At 42.8% G+C, this 24,235-nt stretch overlaps 1 protein-coding gene across 16 annotated transcripts in view; it reads left to right on the top strand.

Annotated features, from left to right (window-relative positions):
- The window catches only part of Itpr1 (inositol 1,4,5-trisphosphate receptor type 1), a 380,520-nt gene that overhangs the window by 202,791 nt on the left and 153,494 nt on the right, over window positions 1-24,235 (top strand). For 9 of the 16 annotated variants that reach the window (XM_045134263.1, XM_045134266.1, XM_045134259.1 and 6 more), the window contains 14 exons: window positions 27-278; window positions 987-1,128; window positions 1,944-2,124; window positions 3,623-3,810; window positions 5,879-6,017; window positions 6,585-6,639; window positions 8,065-8,230; window positions 8,329-8,499; window positions 8,861-8,926; window positions 9,405-9,542; window positions 13,832-13,957; window positions 15,954-16,154; window positions 18,206-18,457; window positions 22,027-22,152. In XM_045134263.1, the coding sequence (XP_044990198.1) occupies window positions 27-278; window positions 987-1,128; window positions 1,944-2,124; window positions 3,623-3,810; window positions 5,879-6,017; window positions 6,585-6,639; window positions 8,065-8,230; window positions 8,329-8,499; window positions 8,861-8,926; window positions 9,405-9,542; window positions 13,832-13,957; window positions 15,954-16,154; window positions 18,206-18,457; window positions 22,027-22,152 (2,203 nt within the window). The remainder of the gene's footprint in view (window positions 1-26; window positions 279-986; window positions 1,129-1,943; window positions 2,125-3,622; window positions 3,811-5,878; window positions 6,018-6,584; window positions 6,640-8,064; window positions 8,231-8,328; window positions 8,500-8,860; window positions 8,927-9,404; window positions 9,543-13,831; window positions 13,958-15,953; window positions 16,155-18,205; window positions 18,458-22,026; window positions 22,153-24,235) is intronic. The other 7 variants (XM_045134269.1, XM_045134267.1, XM_045134260.1 and 4 more) reach the window with 1 other exon arrangement.

Below are 24,235 nucleotides of genomic sequence, written 5' to 3'. Positions count from 1 at the left end.
TGTGAGCTTTCTGTTGAATCTCTTAGGTACCAGCTGAACCTCTTTGCAAGAATGTGTCTGGACCGCCAGTACCTGGCCATCAATGAAATCTCAGGCCAGCTGGATGTCGACCTCATTCTCCGCTGCATGTCTGACGAGAACCTGCCCTACGACCTGCGGGCATCCTTCTGCCGTCTCATGCTCCACATGCATGTGGACCGAGACCCCCAGGAGCAAGTCACCCCTGTGAAATACGCCCGCCTCTGGTCAGAGATCCCCTCGGAGATTGCCATTGACGAGTAAGCCTGGGTCCTTCTCTTTGTCCAGACCTCAAGTTACTTAAAATGCTTGAGTTTCTAATACTCAGTGCAGTAACAGTTAAACTACACATTCTCTAGTGAAATCATAGTAGAAATGTGATCTCATTTTTGTTGTTAAGCCATAAGTAAAATTCGATGGTTGGCAAATATTAATTTCATTCTTCAAGAAAGTAAAGGTGAAGCCAGGTATGGTGGCACATGCATTTAATCCCAATACTGGGGAGGCAGAGGTAGGAAGATCACCATGAGTTCAAGGCCACCCTGAGAATACATAGTGAATTCCAGGTCAGCCTGGGCTAGAGTGAGACCCTACCTTAAAAATAAAATAAAACAAACAACAACAACAACAACAACAACAACAACAAAACAGAAAAGGCAAGCAAAGGTGATGGGATGAGTTTTATAAATCTTATTTTTTTCATCCTACGCATATTTGAGTGTGCACTGTGTGCTACAGTTAAAGAAGGTTAGTGAAGAGCTAGACAAAGGCTTCTATGCTTGCAAAGACAGGCAGTAAACATGATACATGTCTGAAATGGCATATGATGACACATGCTAAGATGGAAAAAATAAAGCTGGTGCTAAGGATGGGAAGTGTTGGAGGATGCTGACTTTGGAGGCTGGATGACCTAGAAAGACCTCACAAAGACTTGAAACTCTATTTTTGTCTTTCCCCTTTCCTTTCAGCTACGACAGTAGTGGAACATCCAAAGATGAGATCAAGGAGAGGTTTGCACAGACGATGGAGTTTGTGGAAGAGTATTTAAGAGATGTGGTTTGTCAGAGGTTTCCCTTTTCTGATAAGGAGAAAAATAAGCTTACATTTGAGGTAATGCATGACAAAATGATTTGTGTATTTTATGTGCTTTTCAGTGATCATTTTTCTACAGGGTAAATTGAAAATATTATAGTTGGTGGTGATTATCACCATGGTGCTCTAGTGGTTTTGTGATGGAAAAGAAATCCAGTTCAGTTTTGTTCTATCCACATGGCCTTGCAGAAATATATCCAAGGTGACCTGGCTCATGTGAAATGATGATATGCTCTGCCTTGTGCATAGATGACAGGAGAGAAAGAGTCTGCTTGGGATCCTCATAGACTGGTCATCTGAGGATCACAAGCCCTTTTTGCCGCTGGGTTAGACTGCTTCTGAGAGCACGTGTGCCGCTTAGGACTGCGGCACTGTCAGGTTTTCTTGCTGCTCATGGCCGAGTTTCCCAGAATTACCCTTGGGAAGCTAGCATACCAAGTGATTTGGTTCATTTTTTATTAACTGATTGTCAAAGCACATGAGTATCTTTGCAAGATTTTATTATTTTCTTTCTTATAAAACAAAATGAAATTTTAAGCTGGCCGCGTTGGCGCATGCCTTTAATCCCAGCACTCTGGTGGAAGAGGTAGGTGGATTGCCGAGAGTTTGAGGCCACCCTGAGACTACGTAGTGAATTTCAGGTCAGCCTGGGCCAGACTGAGACCCTACCTCAACGCCCCCCCACAAAAAAGAAAGAAATTTTATCGGAACCTAAAGCCAAATGTATACCCTCTCTTGACAATAAAGTCCATCTATGAACTAGGCAGCACAAAGTGTAACTGAAGGACTCAGATTATTGAATACTGCCTTCTTCTTTTTTTAAAATACAATAGGTTGTAAACTTAGCTAGGAACCTCATATACTTTGGTTTCTACAACTTCTCTGACCTTCTACGATTAACCAAGATCCTCCTGGCCATATTAGACTGTGTGCATGTGACAACAATCTTCCCCATTAGCAAGATGGCGAAAGGAGAAGAGAATAAAGGTAACAATGATGAGGAGAAGCTGAAGAGTGAGTATCTGAAGTGCCCATACTGAGAGATGCCCTCCCAGCCTTTCCTGTTACATCCTGTCATCCCTCACCACGTGCTGTCCTGTGCTGTCCTGTCCTGCCCTGCCCTGCCGTGTCCTTGTCTATTCTCATCATCAATACATTAACCCAAAGAAAAGTTGAAAGAGCAGTTCTGGAGCCAGGCGTGGTGGCACACGCCTTTAATCACAGCACTCGGGAGGCAGAGGTAGGAGGATCACTGTGAGTTTCAAGGCCACCCTGAGACTACATAGTGAATTCCAAGTCAGCCTGAGCTAGAGTGAGACCCTAACTCGAAAAAGAAAAAAAAAAAAGAGCACTTCTGTTGGCTTCTAGTACCCCTGACTTAGCATCAGCAATCTGAGCATTTTTGCTATTTATTTTGCATCTGCCTATGAGAGTCTCTGTGTAGATTTCATTGAACAATTTCAAAGTGACCTTGTACTTGGAACATATCATTCTATCATTGGTATTGATATTTATGAGGCTTTTCAGGAAAATGTTCCCATGTGATGAAATAAAATCCAGGCCTCTTTTTTCCTTCTGGGTGTGTGCATGTGAATGTATGCAGTGCATGTAGTACATTGTCGTGTGTGTATGTATGCATGGAGGTGCACATGCCTGGAGTGCACACTGTGGAGGTCAGAGGAAGATATCAAGGTTCTCCTCTGTTATTATTCCACCTTAATTTCTCTGAGACAGTGTCTCTCGCTGAACAGAGCTCACCATTTTTCAGTTAGACTGGCTGACTAGGGAACCTCCTGTCTCTTTACCCTTCAGAGCTGGGGTTACATACATGCACGGCCATACTTGGCTTTTTACATGGGTGCTAGGGATTGAACTCAGGTCATTATGCTTTTACAGAAAGCTCCCTTACTCTCTAAGCCACCCCCAGCTTCCAGGCTTGTATCTTGGGGTTTTTGCATATTGTAAGTAGGAAAATCTACTGTTATATGTTCCTTTAAGGGTCAGAGTAGGTATGTAATGCCTATCAGATATCACTTGCTTACTGACTTTTTGTCAACTGCTGAGTCCTGTATTGTGTCATTTTGCATACATTTTGCATTATACCTTTTAATCATGCATGAATCTCATTTTTATTTGTAAAATACTAACCCTCAGATGTGATAAAATATACCCAAGATCAAGCAGATTTTGTTAGCAGCAGATTTATACCCTGTTGACACTTATATCCTGAGTTTTGTGCACTGTAACAGAAAAATTTTGTGATCAGTAACTTTTGGCAGAGGAATTAATACATAAAAATATTCTTTTGGAGATGCCAAAACCCCCATTCTTTTCATTACAGAAATGTTCTATTTTTAATGAGCATTAACCCTTTTGGTCCCTTGGGTCCTGAGAGTATTATCAGAACAGGGTTGTGTTAAATAATTTGCCAAAGAAAGCCCCTGCCCCTTGTCATATGTGTCATGCTTGCTCTGAAGGTGTCACAACCGAGGACTCTCCTCACCCTTTCTAGGCAGTAATGTGATGCGGTCCATCCATGGAGTGGGGGAGCTCATGACCCAGGTGGTGCTCCGAGGAGGAGGCTTTTTGCCCATGACTCCCATGGCTGCTGCCCCTGAAGGCAATGTGAAGCAGGCAGAGCCAGAGAAGGAAGACATCATGGTCATGGACACCAAGCTGAAGATCATTGAAATTCTCCAGGTACAAATGGAGAGGCAGGGTGTGCACTGGGCCTTTGTTCAGGCACCCTCCCTCTGCTCTGATGGCTTTGTGGGGTTAAAAACATCAAAAACACTTAGCTCATCCCTCCATGTAATTTATGAATTGACCCCTTTAGCTTTTTATTGCCATACTTCCCAGTTCAGCCAGGTGATTAGAGAGTCCCCTAAGTACCTTCGTTTTCCATAACGATTGGCCTTCCTAGCTCTGCCTAAGTCATCTGCTTTGCTGAGGGATCACTGTACTTCTCCAGGTTACCGAATCCTTTTTTTTGGCGATAATTGTCTTCAGAGTTTCATTAGCGTTGCAAGGCCAGCTCCCACTCCTACTTCCTTTCCTCTTTCACTCTCCATCCACCTACAGATACATTCATTGAGACTTGTTTTATTCCAAGTCTCTGTAAGTTCTAGAAAGCCAACAATGAAGAGAAACAATTGAAGTACTACTTTTGAAGAGCTTAAATTGTGGCAGAGAGCATAGACATATATTTTTAAAAATCAGTGCTAAGTTGTTAGAATATAAAGGTCAGGATAGTTTGAAGGGCATCCAGGGTGGGGGCAAGGATGATGCTTTTTGATATAATTGTCAGAGAAAGCCTCTCTAGTGAGGTGGTGTGATCAGAGCCAAGTGAGGATTTGGCCTTGTAGACATCTAGGAAGAGTCTTAGGACTAGGGAATGCAACAAATGTGAGGTAGGGACAAGAAAGCAGGTTGGGTTTGAGATAGAAAGCTGATGGATTTGGTAGAATCAGTGCATAAAGCTCTTTGTGCAGTGACCTGATTTAGCAAAGATTGGTCTGCCACACCTGCCATGTATGTGCCTGTTCTTCCTTAGCATGGCTGATACGAGTCTTTTCACAAAGGAGCACACGACCTCACTGAGAAATGGAAAATTACCTACATGGAGGAGAAAAGGAGGACAGCCAGGGTATTGAGTGAGTTCAGACCTGTTTTGTAGCCAATAGTCTGAAACCTTGGGTAAGCTCTATACTGCTTGCCCTCCACACAGGGTCTTAGCTTAGTATTACAGTAATTCTGTCTCCTACATCAGAAGTTCTTCCCCTTACATGACTGTTTCCATTTGCCATTGCCAATTGGCTCTAATCTCATAGCTGAAAAACAAAAGTATTAAAGCAAAAAAAGGAACCCTTCCTCACTGACAGTTGTTCTCTGCCCATCTCCCCATTTTTGTGTTCATCTTCACAGTCTCCTGTCAGCTTTCTGGGTGCTCTTTATCCCAAGTTGACACCTAGATATAACCATCATAGCTGGTTTTGCCTAATACTGAATTTGAGCTTCTAAGAAGGTAGCAAACAGGATATACAACAGTCATTTGGGAACACAAACTAAGAGCTTGGAAGCAGGCCAAGTGTCTGACCCCATCTGAGAGAGGCGGCAGCCTGTGATGGGGTAGGTCACCAAGAGGCCTAGGCAGAGGCAGGGAGAGAAGGAAGGAGGGACGTCACTACGTTCCTAAATGATGCAACTGGTTGACCTTTCTTTTGGGTTCTGGCAGTCATCATGGGAAAAGTGACTATTGGAGTAGAGGAGTAGTAATATAGGATGCCAAAAAGTGAGAGCCCAGGGGCTGTCCCTAAGTCAGGACAATCAGAATTACATTAGAAATGTAATGAAGCTAATTCTCAGGAATATAAACCACATTTCTATTCAGCTCACTTTTAACTCTAAGCAGCCAACCTCACTTTCATGTTAGGCCCAGAATTGGCTTTCACAGTTGGCTAAGATAAAATCATGCTTCCTAGAGGATGGAGCAGAAAGTGAGTATGTGGTATTCCAGGTGTTTAATCCATCTCCAGGATGCTTAAGTTTTCACTAGAAGCTAAGGTGTCATGGGCAGACTTAATGTGCCCCGTGGAAGTCTGCTGTTGTTGAAAATGCTGATGAAATCTAAGCTATGTTGGCTCACTTAGTGCTTAAGGTAATTGACTCAGCTGATACCAGGCCCTGCCAGGGTGTTATGTCTTGGCACAATGTTAAAGGAGGTATGTTAATGTAACCAATCTGTTTCCCTTTCCACTTGAATCTTTAGTTTATTTTGAATGTGAGGTTGGATTATAGGATCTCCTGCCTGCTGTGTATATTTAAACGGGAGTTTGATGAAAGCAATTCCCAGACTTCAGAAACGTCTTCTGGAAACAGCAGCCAAGAAGGGCCAAGTAATGTACCAGGTTAGTGACTCCACAGTTGAATTTCAGCTGCAGAATAGGAACTGGGTGTATTTTGCTTTGGTGATCCAAACAGTATCTCCTAGAAAAATGGTCAGATGTCAGATGTGAATGTTTTTGGAGATTACTGCTTCTGGGATAGATCTTACTTTCTCCTTTGTAAGATTTAGGACAACTGGGATCTGCAGTGTTAGTTATCTATGAGGTATCAAAAATCCAAACAGTGATGACACTTCTCCAAGAAACTTTTCCATCTACTAGCAATTTCTACTTGTATTGAAAGTTTTATTCACCAAGAAAATAATGAAGAAAGATAAGCAAAAGAGTACTGGTAGAAGTAATTGCCTGTCACAGATCTACACTTCCTTGGAATGAGGCCATCACTCTCCATAGCAAGTTAAAAAAAAAAAAAAAAGGCAGGCATGTGTGCATTGCTTGGGCTGTGCTGGCTGCATAGTTTTGCAGTGGATGACTCCAGGAGACGATTGTCCCAGCAGGTTTGTCACGCAACACTGTTGGGAAGTTCTCCTAGCATGTTCATACCTAAAGCTCTGTGCTCTTACTTCTCAGGTGCTCTGGACTTTGAACACATTGAAGAGCAGGCAGAGGGCATCTTCGGAGGAAGGAAAGTAAACTTCTACTCGCTTTCTGGCAGATAGTCTCTAATGTGGAAGACCGCACTTCAGTGCTCAAAGGCTTTTCTTGACCATATTAGTGACTATCTTTAGGTTCTGGTTGTTTTACTGCTGTGTTTAGAGCTCTTAAATTTAAGTCATGGTTTCCTTGGGTGCTGTGTGTGTATGCATGAGTGTGTGCTTGCATGCATGTGTGTCTTTGCTGCCTAAGACAGAAGGCATTTAAGTTGTGCTAAAATGCATTCTTTTATAAGACCTATTTTTTAAAAAATATTTTTTAAAATTTTATTTATTTATTTGAGAGGCAGACAGAGTGAATGGTTATGCCAGGGCCTCTAGCCACTGGAAATGAACTAATGAACTCCAGACTCTTATGCCACTTGTGCATCTGGCTTACGTGTGTATTAGGGAGTCAAACTTGGGTCCTTAGGTTTTGCAAGGAAGCACTCCAACCAATAAGCTGTCTCTCCAGCCCTATATGACTTATTTTTAAGTGGTGTGGAATAGAGTTGAAAGAGTAAGTATAGGAAGGTCTAAACAGAGAAGTCCCTAGCATCATATACTTGCATTGATTGGTGTGTTATAGTTATGTCCCTGAGCTCTTGAGTTTTTGAAACAAAGAAAACACATTTGTACTGTAGGTGTTCCTAATGTGAACCCCTCTTAAAAATTCCACATTGATCAGGACTGGGGGATGGCTCAGTGGATAAAGTGCTGGCTGTGCAAGCAAGAGGACCAGAGTTCAGATCCCCAGCACCCATGTAAATGCCACACAGGCCACCTTCCCACTACTTGGGAAGTGGAGACTAGGGATTCCGAGAACAAGCTGGCTTGCTAGACTAGCTGAGTAGGCAAACTCTGAATCCAAGTGAGAGACCCTGCCTTAGTGAATACAGTGGAGAGCTGTCAAGGAAGTCACTAAGATGCACACTTATATGGCCATTCGACCCTGGCTCACGTCCAAGTGCTTGATGACTACACTTGGTATAGAACAAGCTGCCTAATGCTCAAGGCTGGAAACTCATAAAGCTGCTCCTTCACCACAAAGGATTTGGCCAGTGCTGAATCACAGAATCCTAAAGAACTTGGGAGAAGCCCACCCATTTGCAGTTACTCCTGATGAACCCAGTGAAGAGTGCTATAGCCTACCTGTATGTCAGGAGTCATGTTGTGATGCCTGCCTGTTTAGCTTAGGACAGTAAGAACTTAGGTTTGAAAGTGTACAATTGTAACATCTGAACTGCTGCTTCCTCCCATCAGATAGTTAAAGCAAAATTCCTTGTGAAAGGAGCTCATAGGAAGGGAAGTCACGTGAGACAGGCCAGTGTTTGAGACATAGCTCAGGTGGGTCGGGGTCTGTACCTGAGGAGGGTCTGTGATTTACCTGTCCTCTTCCGCTCCCTGTGTTCCTATAGTGAGGAGAACACACCACTGGACTTGGACGATCATGGTGGCAGGACCTTCCTCAGGGTCCTGCTCCACCTGACGATGCACGACTATCCACCTCTGGTGTCAGGGGCCCTCCAGCTACTATTTCGGCACTTCAGCCAGCGGCAGGAGGTCCTACAGGCTTTCAAACAGGTAGCTCCCATGGCTGACACGGGTAACATCTAGCCAAGAAGCCATTGTGTGCAGTGTATTTTTAAGGTTTGTGCAACTAATGGAACATGTTCCTTCAGGTCCAACTGCTGGTTACCAGCCAAGATGTGGACAACTACAAACAGATCAAACAAGACCTGGACCAGCTGCGATCCATCGTGGAGAAATCAGAGCTCTGGGTGTACAAAGGCCAGGGCCCTGATGAGACCATGGACAGTGCCTCTGGTGAAAATGAGCACAAGAAAACCGAGGTGAGTGAAGACTCCATCAGACTGCCCAAGTAGATGACTAGCATCTAGAATCAAGAAGCCATCCTCCCGGGGTTTTTCTATATCAACACAGATGATAGGATGGACTTGATTCCCAAGGGAGGCTTGCTGGTTAGCCAGGGCAGTAGCTATTCTTCCAGAAAGGAAGCTGCAAAGGTAGTGTTGAGCTTCATTTCTAGGATACCCTGGAACATGTGAAGACACTTGGTGGTTGAGAGAATTCCCATCAGGTTTCCCTTGCAGGCCCACTAGGTCTGCTATTTTGAAAGATGGGTGCTCACGTTAGCAACCAAACAGCAGACCAAGAATTGTACAAACCACATTGCTCCTTTTGATTCCTTAGGAGGGGAATAACAAGTCTCAAAAGCATGAAAGCACCAGCAGCTACAACTACAGAGTAGTAAAGGAGGTAAGTCTCCCCATGTTACCCCTGCCTCCTTTACCTTCTCTTAGTCTTAGAGAGCTTTTATAAGTGGTAGGCCAGCTGAAGGCACAAACACTTCTGCTTTTTCTTCATGTCAAGTTCCATGGGGAGAAAATAGAACTCTTAGGTTGAGTACATGGGTTTAGCTTCCGGTCTGAGTTGGAAGCCTAGCCATGCTACCTAACAGAACATCTGAGTGTTCTCAGTTCTCCTTCTGTAGGGGCAGCCTTTATTCAAGTACCATATATTTCTGAAGCTTCCACTGGATAAAGCCTGTCCCACTGACTACTGAAGCAGTGATGTATTGCTTATCTTACAAGAAATGCTGTTAGTCTCATGTGGATTTTGTTTAATGCAACCACCAGGGACACCACGTAGAGGAATGCCCCTAGTGTAGCTTTTGTAATGAATTATGATCCCTACCTGATGGTTTCTAGTATTCTGATGCTCATTTCTGTCTCAGATTTTGATTCGACTTAGCAAACTCTGTGTGCAAGAGAGTGCCTCTGTGAGAAAAAGCCGCAAACAGCAGCAGCGGCTCCTGCGGAACATGGGTGCACATGCAGTGGTGCTGGAACTGCTGCAGATCCCCTACGAGAAGGTGAGTGGGGCTCTCTCCTGGGCTGCTGCTCCTCAAGGTAGGTCGCCCCCTGGGTTTCCCCAAACCCTTCATGTTTGGATGTTGTGGGTGAAAGTATGCACCTGATGTGCTTGTTGAGACCCTTAAGCCACTTCATGTAATTTATTTGAAAAAGACTCCCCAGTTTTAGGATTCTATTAAGAAAGTAAAACCTATCCACTCTCTGTAACTCCCTAGCCATGCTAGGTTAGAGCCATTAGCTACACATCTGAGGTTTGAGCTGCAAACATATATTGACGGGTACTGTATAAGTCATTTGTAACTTGACTAGAACAAATTAACAACTGTAAATTATAAAGACATAGGGGAACATGGGGCTTCTCCCTTCTAATGGTGCTGATGCATGGGCATGTGTTTGGACCATGTTTTCCATTTTGGTTGCTAGGAGTGACAGTTCATCTGCTGTGTTGAGCAGTGGTGTATATAGTCAATGGAGAGTGGATTTAGCGGGCAGGAGCATCGCTACTTAGCTTCTATATGGGCAGGCAAGGCCCTTGGGAAGACATCCATCACCCAGGAGGCTTTGTGGTGTGCCTGTTCAACAGATGGAGAGACTGAGGCCTGGGCGAGGGTTAGAGTCCTGAGCGCTGAGGCTCACGAGGGCCTAGCTCACTGTTGACAGCCAGAGAGGTTGCCCTACTGGAAAAGTACCTCTGAAGGAGTGTTGCCAAGGGCTTGTAGTCTGCCTGGCATGGTGCTGAGCCCCTCCTGCTCCTTAGCTCCTGTCCTGTGGGTACACAGGTAAGGCTGTGATGCCAGCAGTGTTACGGAGATGAAGACACTGGTCAGGGAGATTCAGGAGTGTCATCTATGGAGCCAGCTCTGCCCAAAGAAGCCACCTTAGGGGAAGTGTATGAATTGTGCCTGTCAATAGTCAAGAGAAATACAAGCTTATTCCCTGTAATAGGTTAGACTTACACACAACTTGCCTGTCATAGCCCTATGCCTAGCATGAGGAGATAATTTCTTGACCCTAGCTTGGCCTTTTACTATTGTGTTTCCTGTATGAGTGAAAGACATCCATAGAGTAATGATAATGTGTACACAGAAAGACTGGGTTGGAACTAGTGCCTCTAAGGCAGAAGAATGTGAAAGAGTGTGCGTGTTGCCTCATGAGAGTCCACTTCAAACCTTAAAGCCAGTTTTGTAGCCTGAGCAAAGTAGATTCCTTTTTTAGTAGAAGAAATGAAGGCATCCAGGACGATTTGATGCCACTGCTGTCATCTGACAGTGTCTGTCGTCTGTCTCAGCCCTCTGATTTCTTTTTTTAAAATTAATTTATTTTTTATTAGTTTTCTATTCAGCAAATACAGGCAGTTTGGTACCATTATTAGGCTCATCCATGACCTATCCCCTCCCCATTGGCCCTTCCTTGTTAAGGTATATGGGTCATGCCTTGTGGAGTTAGCCCACAGTTATTGGTACGATAAATGTCTCTGCATATCCTAACCCATCATGTGGCTCTGACATTCTTTCCACCCCCTCTTCCGCAAAATTTCCCTGAGCCATGTTGGGTTCATTTTTGGTCTGCTTCAGTGCTGAGGTATTGGGGTCCTCTGAGGCGCTGACTCTCTGTTTGGTAGGAGTTGATTTTTCTCTGTGTTGGTCTCCTTCCCCCTTGTGCTGGTATGTGGTTCATCAGGAAAAGAGCACCGTTGCTTGTTTTGCTAATTTTCCTTAGTTTCAGCCGGAGCTCTTTTGAGGTATGATGGGATGGCTCTCTCTTTAGGATCTGCATCTATCTGAAAAATAAAAGCAGATTCTCCACCAGAGAGTAAGTTTATTCCATGACAAATGAAATAACCCTTGCTTTTTTTTTTTATAGAGAGTTTAATACGTGTAGGCCCTCTTGTAGGCCATGATTGATGGTAGCTTGATATTGGAGAGAGGGTTTATGTTTGGATATGATTCTGACTTGTTTCCCAGCTCCAGCTATGGGTCCTGTACCACTGAGGGGATCAGTTAGCCAAACCAAGAGCAGTTGGTTCCCCATCATGGCTGTGTGCCACTATTGCACTTGTGTGGGCATCACAACTGGTTATTTGTTGCTAAGTAGGTTAGACCATGAGTTGCTTGGAGAGATATTGGTTATTTCCCCCAGTAGCCCATGTAGCACCTTCTGGCACTAGACACGCTGACTGTCTGGGGACTGACTGTCTCCTGGCTTCCAGCCATGCTGTTCCATTTGATGTGTCAGCTGCATATGGTGTCTTCAGCAATAGGGTCTTACCACTAACCTTTGGTGGGTCATCAAGTACTCTGACAGAAATCTGTCATTCTTTTAGGAAACCTTGTAGGTTTCTCTGATCAAAAGCTCATTGTGGATGATAGCCACATGCTGGTATTGGGAGTCACAGGTCAGTGCCCACTAAGAAAATGAGGAAGAATATAACAAATATACAAGAGTTAGGGAGGAGAGAGAGAGAGGGAGAGGGAGGGAGGGAAGATGTAGAAGGTTTAGGTTAGATCAATCCTACCCTCTGCAGTGTCTTGTGGTTCAGGTGTTTCTGATATCTTATGGCTAGAACTTTAGCCACACTCCCTCCATTAATGAGGTAGATGTAACACCCACTCTGTCATACAAGGACTTGCTAGGAAAGTCCCATCACCTGTTTGATTACTGATGCTTTTTGTTCTGATTCCTTCTGTCACATGTTCCTGACAAGTATTCCTATCTTCTCTTCTCCCGCAGTTGTTCTTTCATTGATATTTTTATTTAAGAGAGAAAATAGAGGTGCACCAGGGGCTACCACCACTGCAAGCAAACTGCATTGCCTGGATTTCCATGGCTACTGGGGCGTTGAAACTGGACCATCAGGCTTTACAAGAAGCACTTTCAACTACTAAGCCATCTTTCCAGCCCCACAGTTATTTTTTTAGACTAGAGATGGCAAGCTATAAATAGGGGCTCATTCCAACCCACTGCCTATTTTTGCTCAGTGTATCAGCTCAGAATGACTATTGCATTTTGAACTAGTTACATGAATACCTGCGGAATGCTTCTTGTTTTACTCCTGACCCACTCAGCCTACTTTTTTTTCCCCCCTGAGCAGCTTATTGCCTCCGTGGAAACTGGAACTCATAGCTGACATGTGCTGAGTAGTCAGTGCCTGAGCCCCACATAGGTTTTCTCACTGCGTCTTTGTAGCAGCCACCGAGGTGCATATTATTACTATCCCCACTGGGCACATGAGGAAGTGGAGGCACTGAGTAGTTAAGTAACTCATTCCAGGTCACATAGCCATGTGGGATCAGAGCAAGGTGGATAGGATAAAGCCTGGATTCTCTTGCTTCTGGGATGAGATGATGGGTGAGGGATGTTGTAGGAGGTGTGTGCTGTAGGAACATGAATGAGGACTTCCAACATGAAGATTTTTATTCTGCTTTTACTCTCTTAAATGTTTAATTACTGAGAATTGGACAAAATGGTAATAAGTTCTATATAGTTATCTTTCATATGAAGTTGTAAGTTTTAAATATTTTTATTTATTTGAGAGAGAGAGAGAGAGTGAGTGTGTGTATATGTGTGTGTGGGAGAGGGAGAGAGAGTGTGTGAGTGTGTATGGGTGCTCCAGGGCCTCTTGCCACTGCAAACAGATTCCAGACACATGTGCTACTTTGTGCTTTGTGCTACTAGGCAATTGGATCTGAGCCATTAGGCTTTTCAAGCAAGCTCCTTTAACCATCAATCCATCTTTCAAGCTCTGAAGTCACACTTTAATGTGTGGGTGATCATATAACCAGTCTTTTGGAACATCAAGCATAGACATTACCCTGTTTTGCCATTAGGAAAGTGGAATCAGGATTATAAAGGGGGCAGAGGTGATAAGAAAATGGGTGACAGGTACTTTTCCTTTAATTTATAATCTGAGGATAGTTCCACTCTGCTCTGTTACCTGCTGCTAGAAATTAACCTGTCTGCAATAAGTGGGGGCTCTTCTGCTCTTTCAGCTCCCAGTTTGGGATTCAGAAGTTTTAGTCAATGTAACACAGTAGAATTCCAGATGCTTTCAATTTTTTTCCCAAGTAACTCTGTTCGTGTTCAAGGCTGGTGGGAGATGATTCCTTGTTATCTATGTGGTATATATAGATAATATCATCTTCTCAAGGTGGGTCGTGCAGCACCCCATCTACACACAGCATCCTGGGCACACACCACTGGGATCCTACCTTGATAGAAGGTGTTTGCATGGAGTAGATGCTGTTGTCTTGGGCCAATCAATACTTTTTCCCTCTCTCCTCCCACACAGGCTGAAGATACCAAGATGCAAGAGATAATGAGGCTGGCTCATGAATTTTTGCAGAATTTCTGTGCAGGCAACCAGCAGAATCAAGCCCTGCTACATAAGCACATAAACCTGTTTCTCAACCCAGGGGTAAGACGAGAGGCCAGCCTGCAAATCTGGGGGACAGGCGGGGACAGCTTGTTCCTTGCTTGTTGTGAATTCTGGGATTTGTTACTGTGTAGAATTCATTCCAAAGAAGAACGTTTTGACCACCTGTGAGGATGACATAAATACTCCCCATATTTTGAGGAGAGGAGAGGAGAGGAGAGGAGAGGAGAGGATGAGGTTGGAGAAGGAGGGAGGAAAATGGTCAAGGCAGTGTAAGATAGATTTGTCTGTTTTCCTAATAATATCCATTATTGTGTAGCAGAGTTATATAGCTGCTTAGGCAGACATATCCCAACATTCCCACATAAAATACCTCTATTTACATTTACTTTATAAAATTTAGTTTGTTAAATGAACACTCTTTTTTGAGGTAGGGTCTCACTGTAGCCCAAGCTGACCTGTAATTCACTATGTAGTCTCGGGGTGGCCTGGAACTCATGGCAATACCCTTACCTCTGTCCCCCAATTGTGGGATTAAAGTCATGTGCCACCATGGCTGGCAAATAAATACATTTTTAAGGATGGTGTTACACTTTGTATAACAATTACTTACCTAACATTTTACTTTTTTTGTTAGCAGTGTTGTAGCTGCATTTGCAAATCAAATATATAAGTTTCTTTTTCTCTTTTTGATGGCTGACTAGCAGTCCATAAAACGGCTGTAACTTAAAAATGCCCATTCCTTCATTAGTGGATATTTATGCTATGTCTTTTTTGTTTGCTTGTTTTCATTTTTCAAGTAGGGTCTTACTATAGCCCAGGGTGACCTGGAATTCACTACACAGCCTCATGCTGGGCTCAAACTCAGAACAAACCTCTACCTCAGCCTCCCAAGTGCTGGGATTAAAGGTGTGCAACACCACGCCAGGCCAGCATCTCATGTTTGGCTTTGTAAATGATACTGCAGAGGACATCCTTGTCCATGCTGTAGTGTTTGAGTCTGATGTTCACATGTTCTGAATTCTTGGTTCCCAGCTGATGGCAGTTTGGGGGGTGTGCTGGATGAAGTGTGTTGTTGGAGCAGGTCTTTGAATGTTATATCAAGCTCCCCTTTGGTAGGGTTTGGCTCACTCCCCTCTTGCTTTTTTCCACCTGCTGTGGCAGAGGTGATGTCTAGCCTCTGCTCATGCTATCCTTTCCCCTGTCATCCTGGAGCTTCCTCTCAAATCTGCAAGTCAAAATAAGTGCTTTCCTCACCTCAGCTGCTTTTGGTCAGGTGCTTTGTTCCAGCAGTGAGAAGGTGGCTACAACACATGCATATACACGTACTCGGTAGTAGTGCTAGAGCTTTCGAGAAAAAGGATTGCTGGGTTATAGGATCCTATAACCTCTCCTTTATGTTAAAAAGAGAAAGAATATAAAGACTGGAGTTCGTTAGCAGTGGCTAGAGGCCCTGGCATGCCTATCTCTTCCAGGCGTGGTGGCACATGCTTTTAATCCCAGCACTTGGATGGACCAGATAGGATGATTGCTGTGAGTTCAAAGCCAGGTTGAGACTACCTAGTGAGTTCCAGGTCAACCAGGGCTAGAGCAAGACCCTACCTCAAAGCCCCTACCCCAAAAAAGTATAATGTGAATGTCATTGTCTCATCAGCAGTATAACAGATCAATATGTCATTAATACTCATGCTGTGGAACATTGGTAAAGACAGGGTGTGAGGTTCAAGGATGTGCAAAACGGACCTTGGATATAGTAGTCAAAAGAGTAGTGAAATCGTGGAGAGGGATGTGAGGGAAGTCTGTTTTGTTTTAGAGGTGGATGCCTTGTGCTTGTATAACCCACTGGTCTGAGTACTGTTGATTTACTTAGTTTTCCATGTGTTTACAACATTGAAACAGTTTCCTAAAAAAGAAGGCAGTGTGAATACGAGGGTGGTTTGGGTCTTCTGTTTTCAGCAGATTGGTTTTTCTCACATGGAAACCTGTTCTCGCCGCATTGTGACCCGTCCCCTTCGCTCCCACCCTTGTCTCATGGCAGATCCTGGAAGCTGTGACCATGCAGCATATCTTCATGAACAACTTTCAGCTCTGCAGTGAGATCAACGAGAGAGTGGTCCAGCACTTCGTTCACTGCATAGAGACCCACGGCCGAAACGTCCAGTACATAAAGTTTCTGCAGACCATTGTCAAGGCAGAAGGGAAATTTATTAAAAAGTGCCAAGACATGGTCATGGCTGAGGTGACAATTATGCATTTCAGTATTCCTCCCTCTGGGGTTCAGTAGAAACTTAATCTTAACTGTGTGATCTGGTGCCCTCTTCTGGAGCCACATGGAAGGACAGAATGTGTGTGTAATCTGGTTTAGCCTAGAGATTGATTTTTTTTTTTAATAGTAATACATCTATTACATAAGGAAGTTTGACTTGAATTTTTCCAAGAGCTAAAAGGAAGATGAATAGTAGGCCAAACTCCACTAAATGGAGATTTAGGGTCCCTTCTTAGGGAATCTTTTTTCTTTAATTACTCATCTAATTAATTAGCTTTGACTTGATTCACAAGGAGAAGCTGCTCTGTAGAATTGAGGCAAGACTTAAGTTCTTTATGGGAGTCATCAATGGATGCATGTTGTCTCTGAGCAAAAAGGCCCATCCGCAAACACATGGTGATGGCATCCACATGCTTAGAACTGTCGGTAGGATAGAAATGTGAGTGTGCTGCTCTGCTGGCTTGTGTCACGTAATGTGATGTCTCAATCCCTCTGTTTTTCTGTAAAATGAATGTGCAGCAGTCTTCAATTGAGAGTTGGTATGTGGATTAAATGACACAAAGATGACAATAATAGCTAACATTTGCTGGAAGCCCACCACACTCTGGACACTGCTCTAAGCAGTGTGTATGTAATGATCTTGTATTCTACATGACAGAACTCTGAGTCACAGGTTGCATTTGTTCGCCTTTTTGCATACAAAGAAAGCAAGGCACAATGAGGTTACATAGCTTGTCAGAGTTGTTTATTTTGGTATCGGACACATAATTAGAACCCATGAAAGTTAGCTGTTAATAACAGGATTGACCATATTCATTTTGAACTTCTGTGCCAAACTTTTCAGACTTTTTTGTATTTCATACAGTTTTAAAATTGCTGTATTCCTTTACTTTTTAAAAATATTTTTATTTATTTATTTATTTGAGAGAGAAAATGGGTACAATAGAACTCCAGATGTGCGTGCTCACTTGTACGTCTGGTTTATGTGGATCCTGTGGAGTCAAACCTGGGCTCTTTGGCTTTGCAGGCAAGCACCTTAACTGCTAAGCCACCTCTCCAGTCCCTGTATTCCTTCTTTTAAAACTTTTTTTTTTCCCCCAATGTAGGGTCTTACTGTGGCTCAGGTTGACCTGGAACTTACTCTGTAGCTCAAGGCTAACCTCAAACTCACAGTGATTCTCCTACCTCTGCCTTCTGAGTGCTGGGATTAAAGGCATTCACCACTATGCTTGGCTTTTGTTAACAATTTTCATTCATGTACATGGTACACTGTGATCATAATACTGCAAGTTACTATCTCTTGACCCTATCTCAGTTCTCCTTCCACTGACTCTTCTTTCCGATCACTTTGATGTCTCTTTTTGACCTTCCTCCACTATCTATGATGAAATCTTGATGAACCTATGAATTGATGTATTCTTAAGTGGATTTATTAGAAGCCACATCCTAGTGCAAAAACTATGATAGAAATAACATTTTGTTTTCATCTGGTATATTTTCTTATGTCTGGTGACAGTTTCTCATAGCGTAGGCTGCTTAAAAGTCACTATCCAGTCCAGGCTAGCCTTGAACTCACAGTCTTCCTACTCCAGTTCCCTAAGTACTATGATTAAAGGAAAATACCACCCCACTTAGTTGAAGATGACTTTCTGAGGAGTGTTGGAAGGAAAGTAATAAGTAGCTAAGAACATTGAAACTGGGAAAATGACAGCCTGGTTATCAGGTCTGGAAATATAAATGCAAGGTTGCATCTGGTTTTCCATGTAGTGCCTAAATGTTGGAATGCAGATGGTCCCTTCCCTAGTGCATTTTAGTGTCCTTATGGCTATTTCTGTGTCCTTGGTTTCAAATGATGCTATGAAAGATGTTTAGTTAATCAAAGACATGGATAAAATTTAAATTATTTTAGTAATGTAGATTAGAATGATTTTGGAAGGTAAATTTCTTACTTTGCAAATAGAATTTTATAAGGCCGTCCAATTCCTACGAGCTAGCCATGAAAACAAGCCCTGTTCTTTGTGTAGCTGGTCAATTCTGGTGAGGACGTCCTCGTGTTCTACAACGACAGAGCCTCTTTCCAGACCCTCATCCAGATGATGCGGTCAGAGCGGGACCGGATGGATGAGAACAGCCCTCTCATGTACCACATCCACCTGGTGGAGCTCTTGGCCGTGTGCACCGAGGGCAAGAACGTCTACACGGAAATCAAGTGTAACTCCCTGCTCCCGCTTGATGACATCGTCCGTGTGGTCACCCATGAAGATTGCATCCCTGAGGTGAGCTGGCACTAAGGGTGCCTTCTCTGTAGTCACTGTGTGGCACATTGGGCTGCATCTTGGTGCAAGGTGGCTGGCCTGGGGGAGGCCTCAAGGATTTGAGACTTGCAGCTCCTATTGCAGAGGGATTTCATCTTATTGGAACACTCTCCTGGGCATTGGTTTTGTATAAACAAACATGAGGCAAGTTAGTTTTTGTCTCTGCCCCTTATAAAAGGTGTGTTAGAATCCACAGGGCTAGAGAACTTGGTGTGTTGATCAAAAGGATGTACCTTCAATGAACTTTCTAATTTATTTATTTGCAAGACATAAGAGAGAGAAGGAAAGAGGCAGAGAGAGAGAGAGAGAGAGAGAGAGAGAGAGAGAATGGAGAGAATGGGTGCGCCAGGGCCTCCATCCATTGCAAACGATCTCCGGATTCATACACCACCTTGTGTGTCTGGCTTATGTAGGTCCTGAGGTATCAAACCTGGGTTCTTTAGCTTTGCAGTCAAGAAATTTAACCACAATCTCTCCAGACACTGAACTTTATATAAATAAGGTAGCAATAGGTTGTAATGTACTGGATTTGAATATAATACTTCATCTGTAAGTTAATTCTTTAAAACAGAAACTTAATTCAGAATCAATAAGTAACAATTATGCAGAATTCAGGGATTATAGATAACTGCAAGAAAATAAAAATAGTCTATTATTTCATCACCCTTGAAGAGTACCTTCTAAAGATGGGTGTGATGGCATCGTATTCTGATGATCCCAGCCATCAGGAGCTTAGGGCAGGAAGATTGCTACAAATTTCAAGATAGCCTGAGCTACATAGCAAGTACCAGGCCAGACAGGGCTGCATAGGAAGATCCTTAAACTAACAAATGTACCTATTAAACAGTAAAGTCAGTCCTTCTGGACTTCCTTTTTACCGTTAACATATGTTAACAAAATAAATGACACCTATAGTATGTATTTTCTCTCTGGGTATTTAAAAATGTGTACTGTTGTTTATATTCTAAGCTAACACCATATTGTAGTGGTTTGAATTAGGTGTCACCATAAGCTTATGTGTTCTGAATGTTAGGTCCCCCACTGAAGGCAGTATAATTTGGGGGCGGGCTTCATGGGTGTTATAGTCAGCGTCCCCTTGCCGGTGGTTGGCACACACACTCTTGCTATTGTTTTCCATCTGATGTTGGCCTGGAGGTGATGTCCAACTTCTGCTCAAACTATGGTTACCCTGCCATCATGGAGTTTCCCCTGAGTCTGTAAGCCACAATAAACCCTTTTCTCCCACAAGCTGCTTTGGTTGGGTGCTTTGCGTTGGCAACACATGTTTATAACTTTGTACTGAATAGAAAATACATATACTGTTAATGTTTTTAGATTTCTTTGCAAAGTTCATAAATTTTCAAGTTCAAACATCAAAGATTATAAAGGAGCAAAGCATGAAAAGTCCTCTACATACTTCTCAAAAATTTATTTCTCATGTTCTCATGTATACTTCTAGTGTTAGATACATGTTAGAAACATATTACATAGACCTTAGTTCCCCATCCCATCTTTTTAAAAATACCCTCTCCTGTACCCTGGGACTTTATGATTTCTTTACAAATCAGTGTATAAGAAAATTCTAGATCACTTTTTAATAATTGTGTGCAATTATGTCATATAGGTAAACCATAATTTCCTTCTGTGAATATTGCACTAATTTATAACATAAATAACAAGAATAATGAAATGAAAGTAGACTGCATTTTTTTCTTACAGTCTTGTGCCAATACTATTTGTTATCAGAGTTGCAGATTCTTAGGTGCTGATACATGAAGACTACATTTCAACAGTTTTCATTGAAATGTAGGGAGTTCTCTTAGGAAGAAGGGAGTGTAGAGCATCAGGAATGAGGGGCATAAACAGCCCTTCCCTCAGCATTATGAGGGACTCATTGAGTTTTTACCCTTTTTATTTGAAAAACAACAGGACAATGTTCACCTTCCTCCAGAGGGCCCCCCCTGAGGGTAACATGAGCTGACTTTGTGAAACTGCACCAATGCTTTCTCCCGTTAGGCGTCATTTTATTCTTAGAGCTCAGCTTTGTGTTGTCAAGATGCTCCATCCTCATGTCTCTAGATGTGCTCATCCTTTTTACATGTGTACCCCCCCTTCCCAACCTGTTCTGAGATAGGATCTCACTGCATAGCCTCAAACTCATGATGCTCCTGCCTTAGTCTGCCAGATGCTAGGATCATAGGTCTTTAACACCATGCCAGCTAGAGCATTCCTTCCTTTAGTTCAACTGTAATGGAATTTGTCACTCAGTTGAAGCCCACTGTTGGTTCTGGAGCAACTGCATGTGTCCTGGCCCCATGTGCACTTCCTTCTAGGCCTCACTCAGAAACACCAGTGATGGGCCATGGGGGTTCATATCTTCATCTTGGTAATACCCAATTTTTTTTTCTAGAAGATTTGGACTACTCACCAGCCCTCTTTCCCCATGGCTCTCATTGTCTACAGCTCTGCCAACACTTGGTATTTTCAGACTCTTGTTATTTTGCAGTTTTCTCATTTGTGTAGTGATATTTCAGTATGCTCCATTTTAATTTTTAAATTTTTTTTACATTTGAGAGAGAGAGGGAGAGAAAGAAAGGGGGCACCAGGGCCTCCAGCCACTGCAAACACACTGCAGATGCATGTACCACCTTGTGCATCTGGCTTATGTGGGCCCTGGGGAATCAAACCCAGGTTCTTTGGCTTTGCAGGCAAGTGCCTTAACTTCGAAGCCATTCCTCCAGCCCCATTTTAATTTTTGAAATAGCTGTATGTTATATAATTCACTCAGTGTTTTTAAATATAGTAACCTAATTGTATAACATCTACATTACCCCCCAAAGAAGCCCCATACTAGTTGGCATTCACTCCCTATTCTCTTCCAGTTCTCCTGGGCGTAGGTAATCACTACTCTTTCCAAGTCTCTTCTGTACGTTCAGTATAAACAGAATCATATATATGTATCTCTTTCTGGCTAGATTCGTTCATGTAGCATATTTTTTGACTAATGATACAAGTTACAGTCTGTAGGGGTACTTTGTTTCTACAACAATCCCTTATGTAACACTTCCTGTGTGCAAACATCACATTTTGTTCATTCATTAGCCGATGGACTTAGGGTTGTTTCCACCTGTTAACTATTGGTTATGTGCAAATTTTATGTAGGAATATGCTGTCTCTTACCTGGTTCCCACATTTCAAGCATCTCTTAGCAATGTACCTCTTTTACTGACACCTTTTCATGGACAGAAATTCTCTAGCTTGATGTAGTCAAACTTGATTCTCTTGTGTTCAAAATATTTTTCCTATCATTTTTACCTTGAGGTCATAAAATAACTCTTCCTCAGGATTTATTATCTTTTTGAATTTTATCATTGTAAATTCAGAATATCAAAAGATCACAGAGAAGAAAGCTGGCAGGGAAACGGAATGGTCATCTTTACTGATATGTGCTATCACATTGAGGAGGGTGTTGCCGGTCCGCTCCTTGGGTAACATGTGGGGTTTTACAAAATCTCGTTTCTGTCTTCCAGGTTAAAATTGCTTACATCAACTTCCTGAATCACTGCTATGTGGATACTGAGGTGGAGATGAAGGAGATCTACACCAGCAACCACATGTGGAAGTTGTTTGAAAATTTCCTCGTGGACATCTGCAGGGTGAGGCTTTCTGGAGTGTTGTGTCCGTCTGTCATTCCTGTGCAGAAATAAGGAAAGTAGTCACATCATTTATACTCATGTTCATGGCTAAACAGGTATTTGTGGCTCTCATTGTTTCTCGTGTTTTCCTGCCTTTTTCTTTTAATTGAAAAGGGATTTTATTTATTGAATTTCTGAAGAGATGGGTTGTTTCGGTTATCATTTGGCTATGATTGACTCTGTGTAGTAATAATGACCATGCATATTGAAATGCAGGATGGATAAGTGTCTCTCGTCCTTGGTGGTATGCCTGTGCTCTCAGGACCCCCTGCTCGAGCGTTTGTCTCCCACCAAGCCCGTCACCACATTGGTTGCTTTCCTGACCCAGCTGGGCTAAAGCTCGAGGTGCCTCCTTGGTTTCGCCTGAGTTTAATGCTCTTGGTAAAGCCAGTATCCTTGATAGGAAAAGCACTCCGTGATTTCATAGAGCCATCTTTGGTGACGTTATAGAGTCAGGAAGTGGTGTGTATGACAGGATCTTTAGAGGATAATTGTGCGGTACATCCCAGTTTCTGAAATGTTGTGATGTGAAAGAGACAAAAAAGAACATACATTGTAGAATTCTAATATATGGTATTTTAAGCCTGACTATACAGTTATTATGAGGCTAGAAACCTTTATGAATGCTCTTTCTAAATGACAATCCTATTTAATAGTAGGTACTGGTATCATAGACATATACGTTTTCTTTAAATCTCAAATATCTGCTAATCCCATTAGTCTGAGGTTTGAGGCTTGGAATTATTTCTTCTTTTTCTCCTCCTCCTTTTCCTTTTTTCTCTTCTGTTTCTCTCTGCACAGAGAGAGTACGCGAGCAAGCACATGTGCACACACACACTCCCTGTAGGCACGCATGTAGAAACCACATGAAGATGGCTATCTTCATCTATCACTCTTCTGCCTTAATTCCCTGAGACCGTCTTTCTTGGTACCAGGAGCTCCCTGGTTTTTAGCTATGTTGATTGACCAGGGAACCCTAATAATCCTCTTGTCTCCATTCTCTTCAGTACTGGGAGTATAGGCATGCACCCAGTGCCCAACTTTATATGTGGATGCTAGATACCAAATTCAAGTCCTCATGCTTACAGAGCAGGTACTTTTTGGCTTTTCAAGGTAGGTCTCACTCTGGCGGCTGACTTGGAATTCACTATGTAGTCTCAGGGTGGCCTTGAACTCACAGTGATCCCTCCTACCTCTACTGCCCGGGTGCTGGAATTAAAGGAGTATGCCGCCACGCCTGGCTCATAATAAGTACTCTTAACCACCGAGACATATTCCAGCCCCAGAATTGTTTCTTAAATTAGTGTTCTGTGAAGTTTTCTGAAAAGGACAAGGTAATGAGTATGTTCTGTTTGTGGACTATCCATCTCTGTAACTACTCACTTTGGCTCTCATAACCTTCTGCAACAGGGTACAAACAATAGGTTATACTCCAGTAAAACTTAATTGATAAAGATAGTTGCCTTTTTTTTTTTTTGCTGACCCCTCCTGTATTGTTCAGAAATGCTATATAGTCAGTTGTAAATTTTCTGTGATTGTGTTCTGAAATAGTCCACTACTGAGGTTAGAATTTGATAGTCAATAAAAATTAAGTTTTTGATTTTCCATGTGTATGTGTAGTGTGCACAGATGTGTATATGCATGTTCATATTTGTATAAGCATGTTTGTACATGTGTAGTGCATGTGGAAGGCAGAGTTGGACATTGAGTATCTTACTCCATCACTTCAATTCTTTGGGACAGGGTCTCTTGCTGAGTTCAGCCTCTGCTAGACTAGGTGGCCTTGGAGCCCCGGTGATTGCCTGTCACCACCTTCCCGGACACATCACTATGCCTGGCATTTTACATGGGTGCCATGGTTCCTGTGCATTTGCTACAAGTACCCTGTCCACTGAACCACCTCCTCAGCCCCTGAAACATGATTTTTTAATCCTTTTTTATTTTTCTTAACTCATTAGTTTTTCTTTCATTTTATTTATTTATTTGAGACAGAAAGAGGCAGATAGAAAGAATGGGCACACTAGGGTCTCTAGCAACTGCAGAC

Source organism: Jaculus jaculus, chromosome 14 (genome assembly GCF_020740685.1).
Source record: "Jaculus jaculus isolate mJacJac1 chromosome 14, mJacJac1.mat.Y.cur, whole genome shotgun sequence".
Taxonomy (NCBI): domain Eukaryota; kingdom Metazoa; phylum Chordata; class Mammalia; order Rodentia; family Dipodidae; genus Jaculus; species Jaculus jaculus.
The sequence above is the reverse complement of the archived record's forward strand: the minus strand, read 5'-3'. Positions and strand labels throughout refer to the sequence as shown.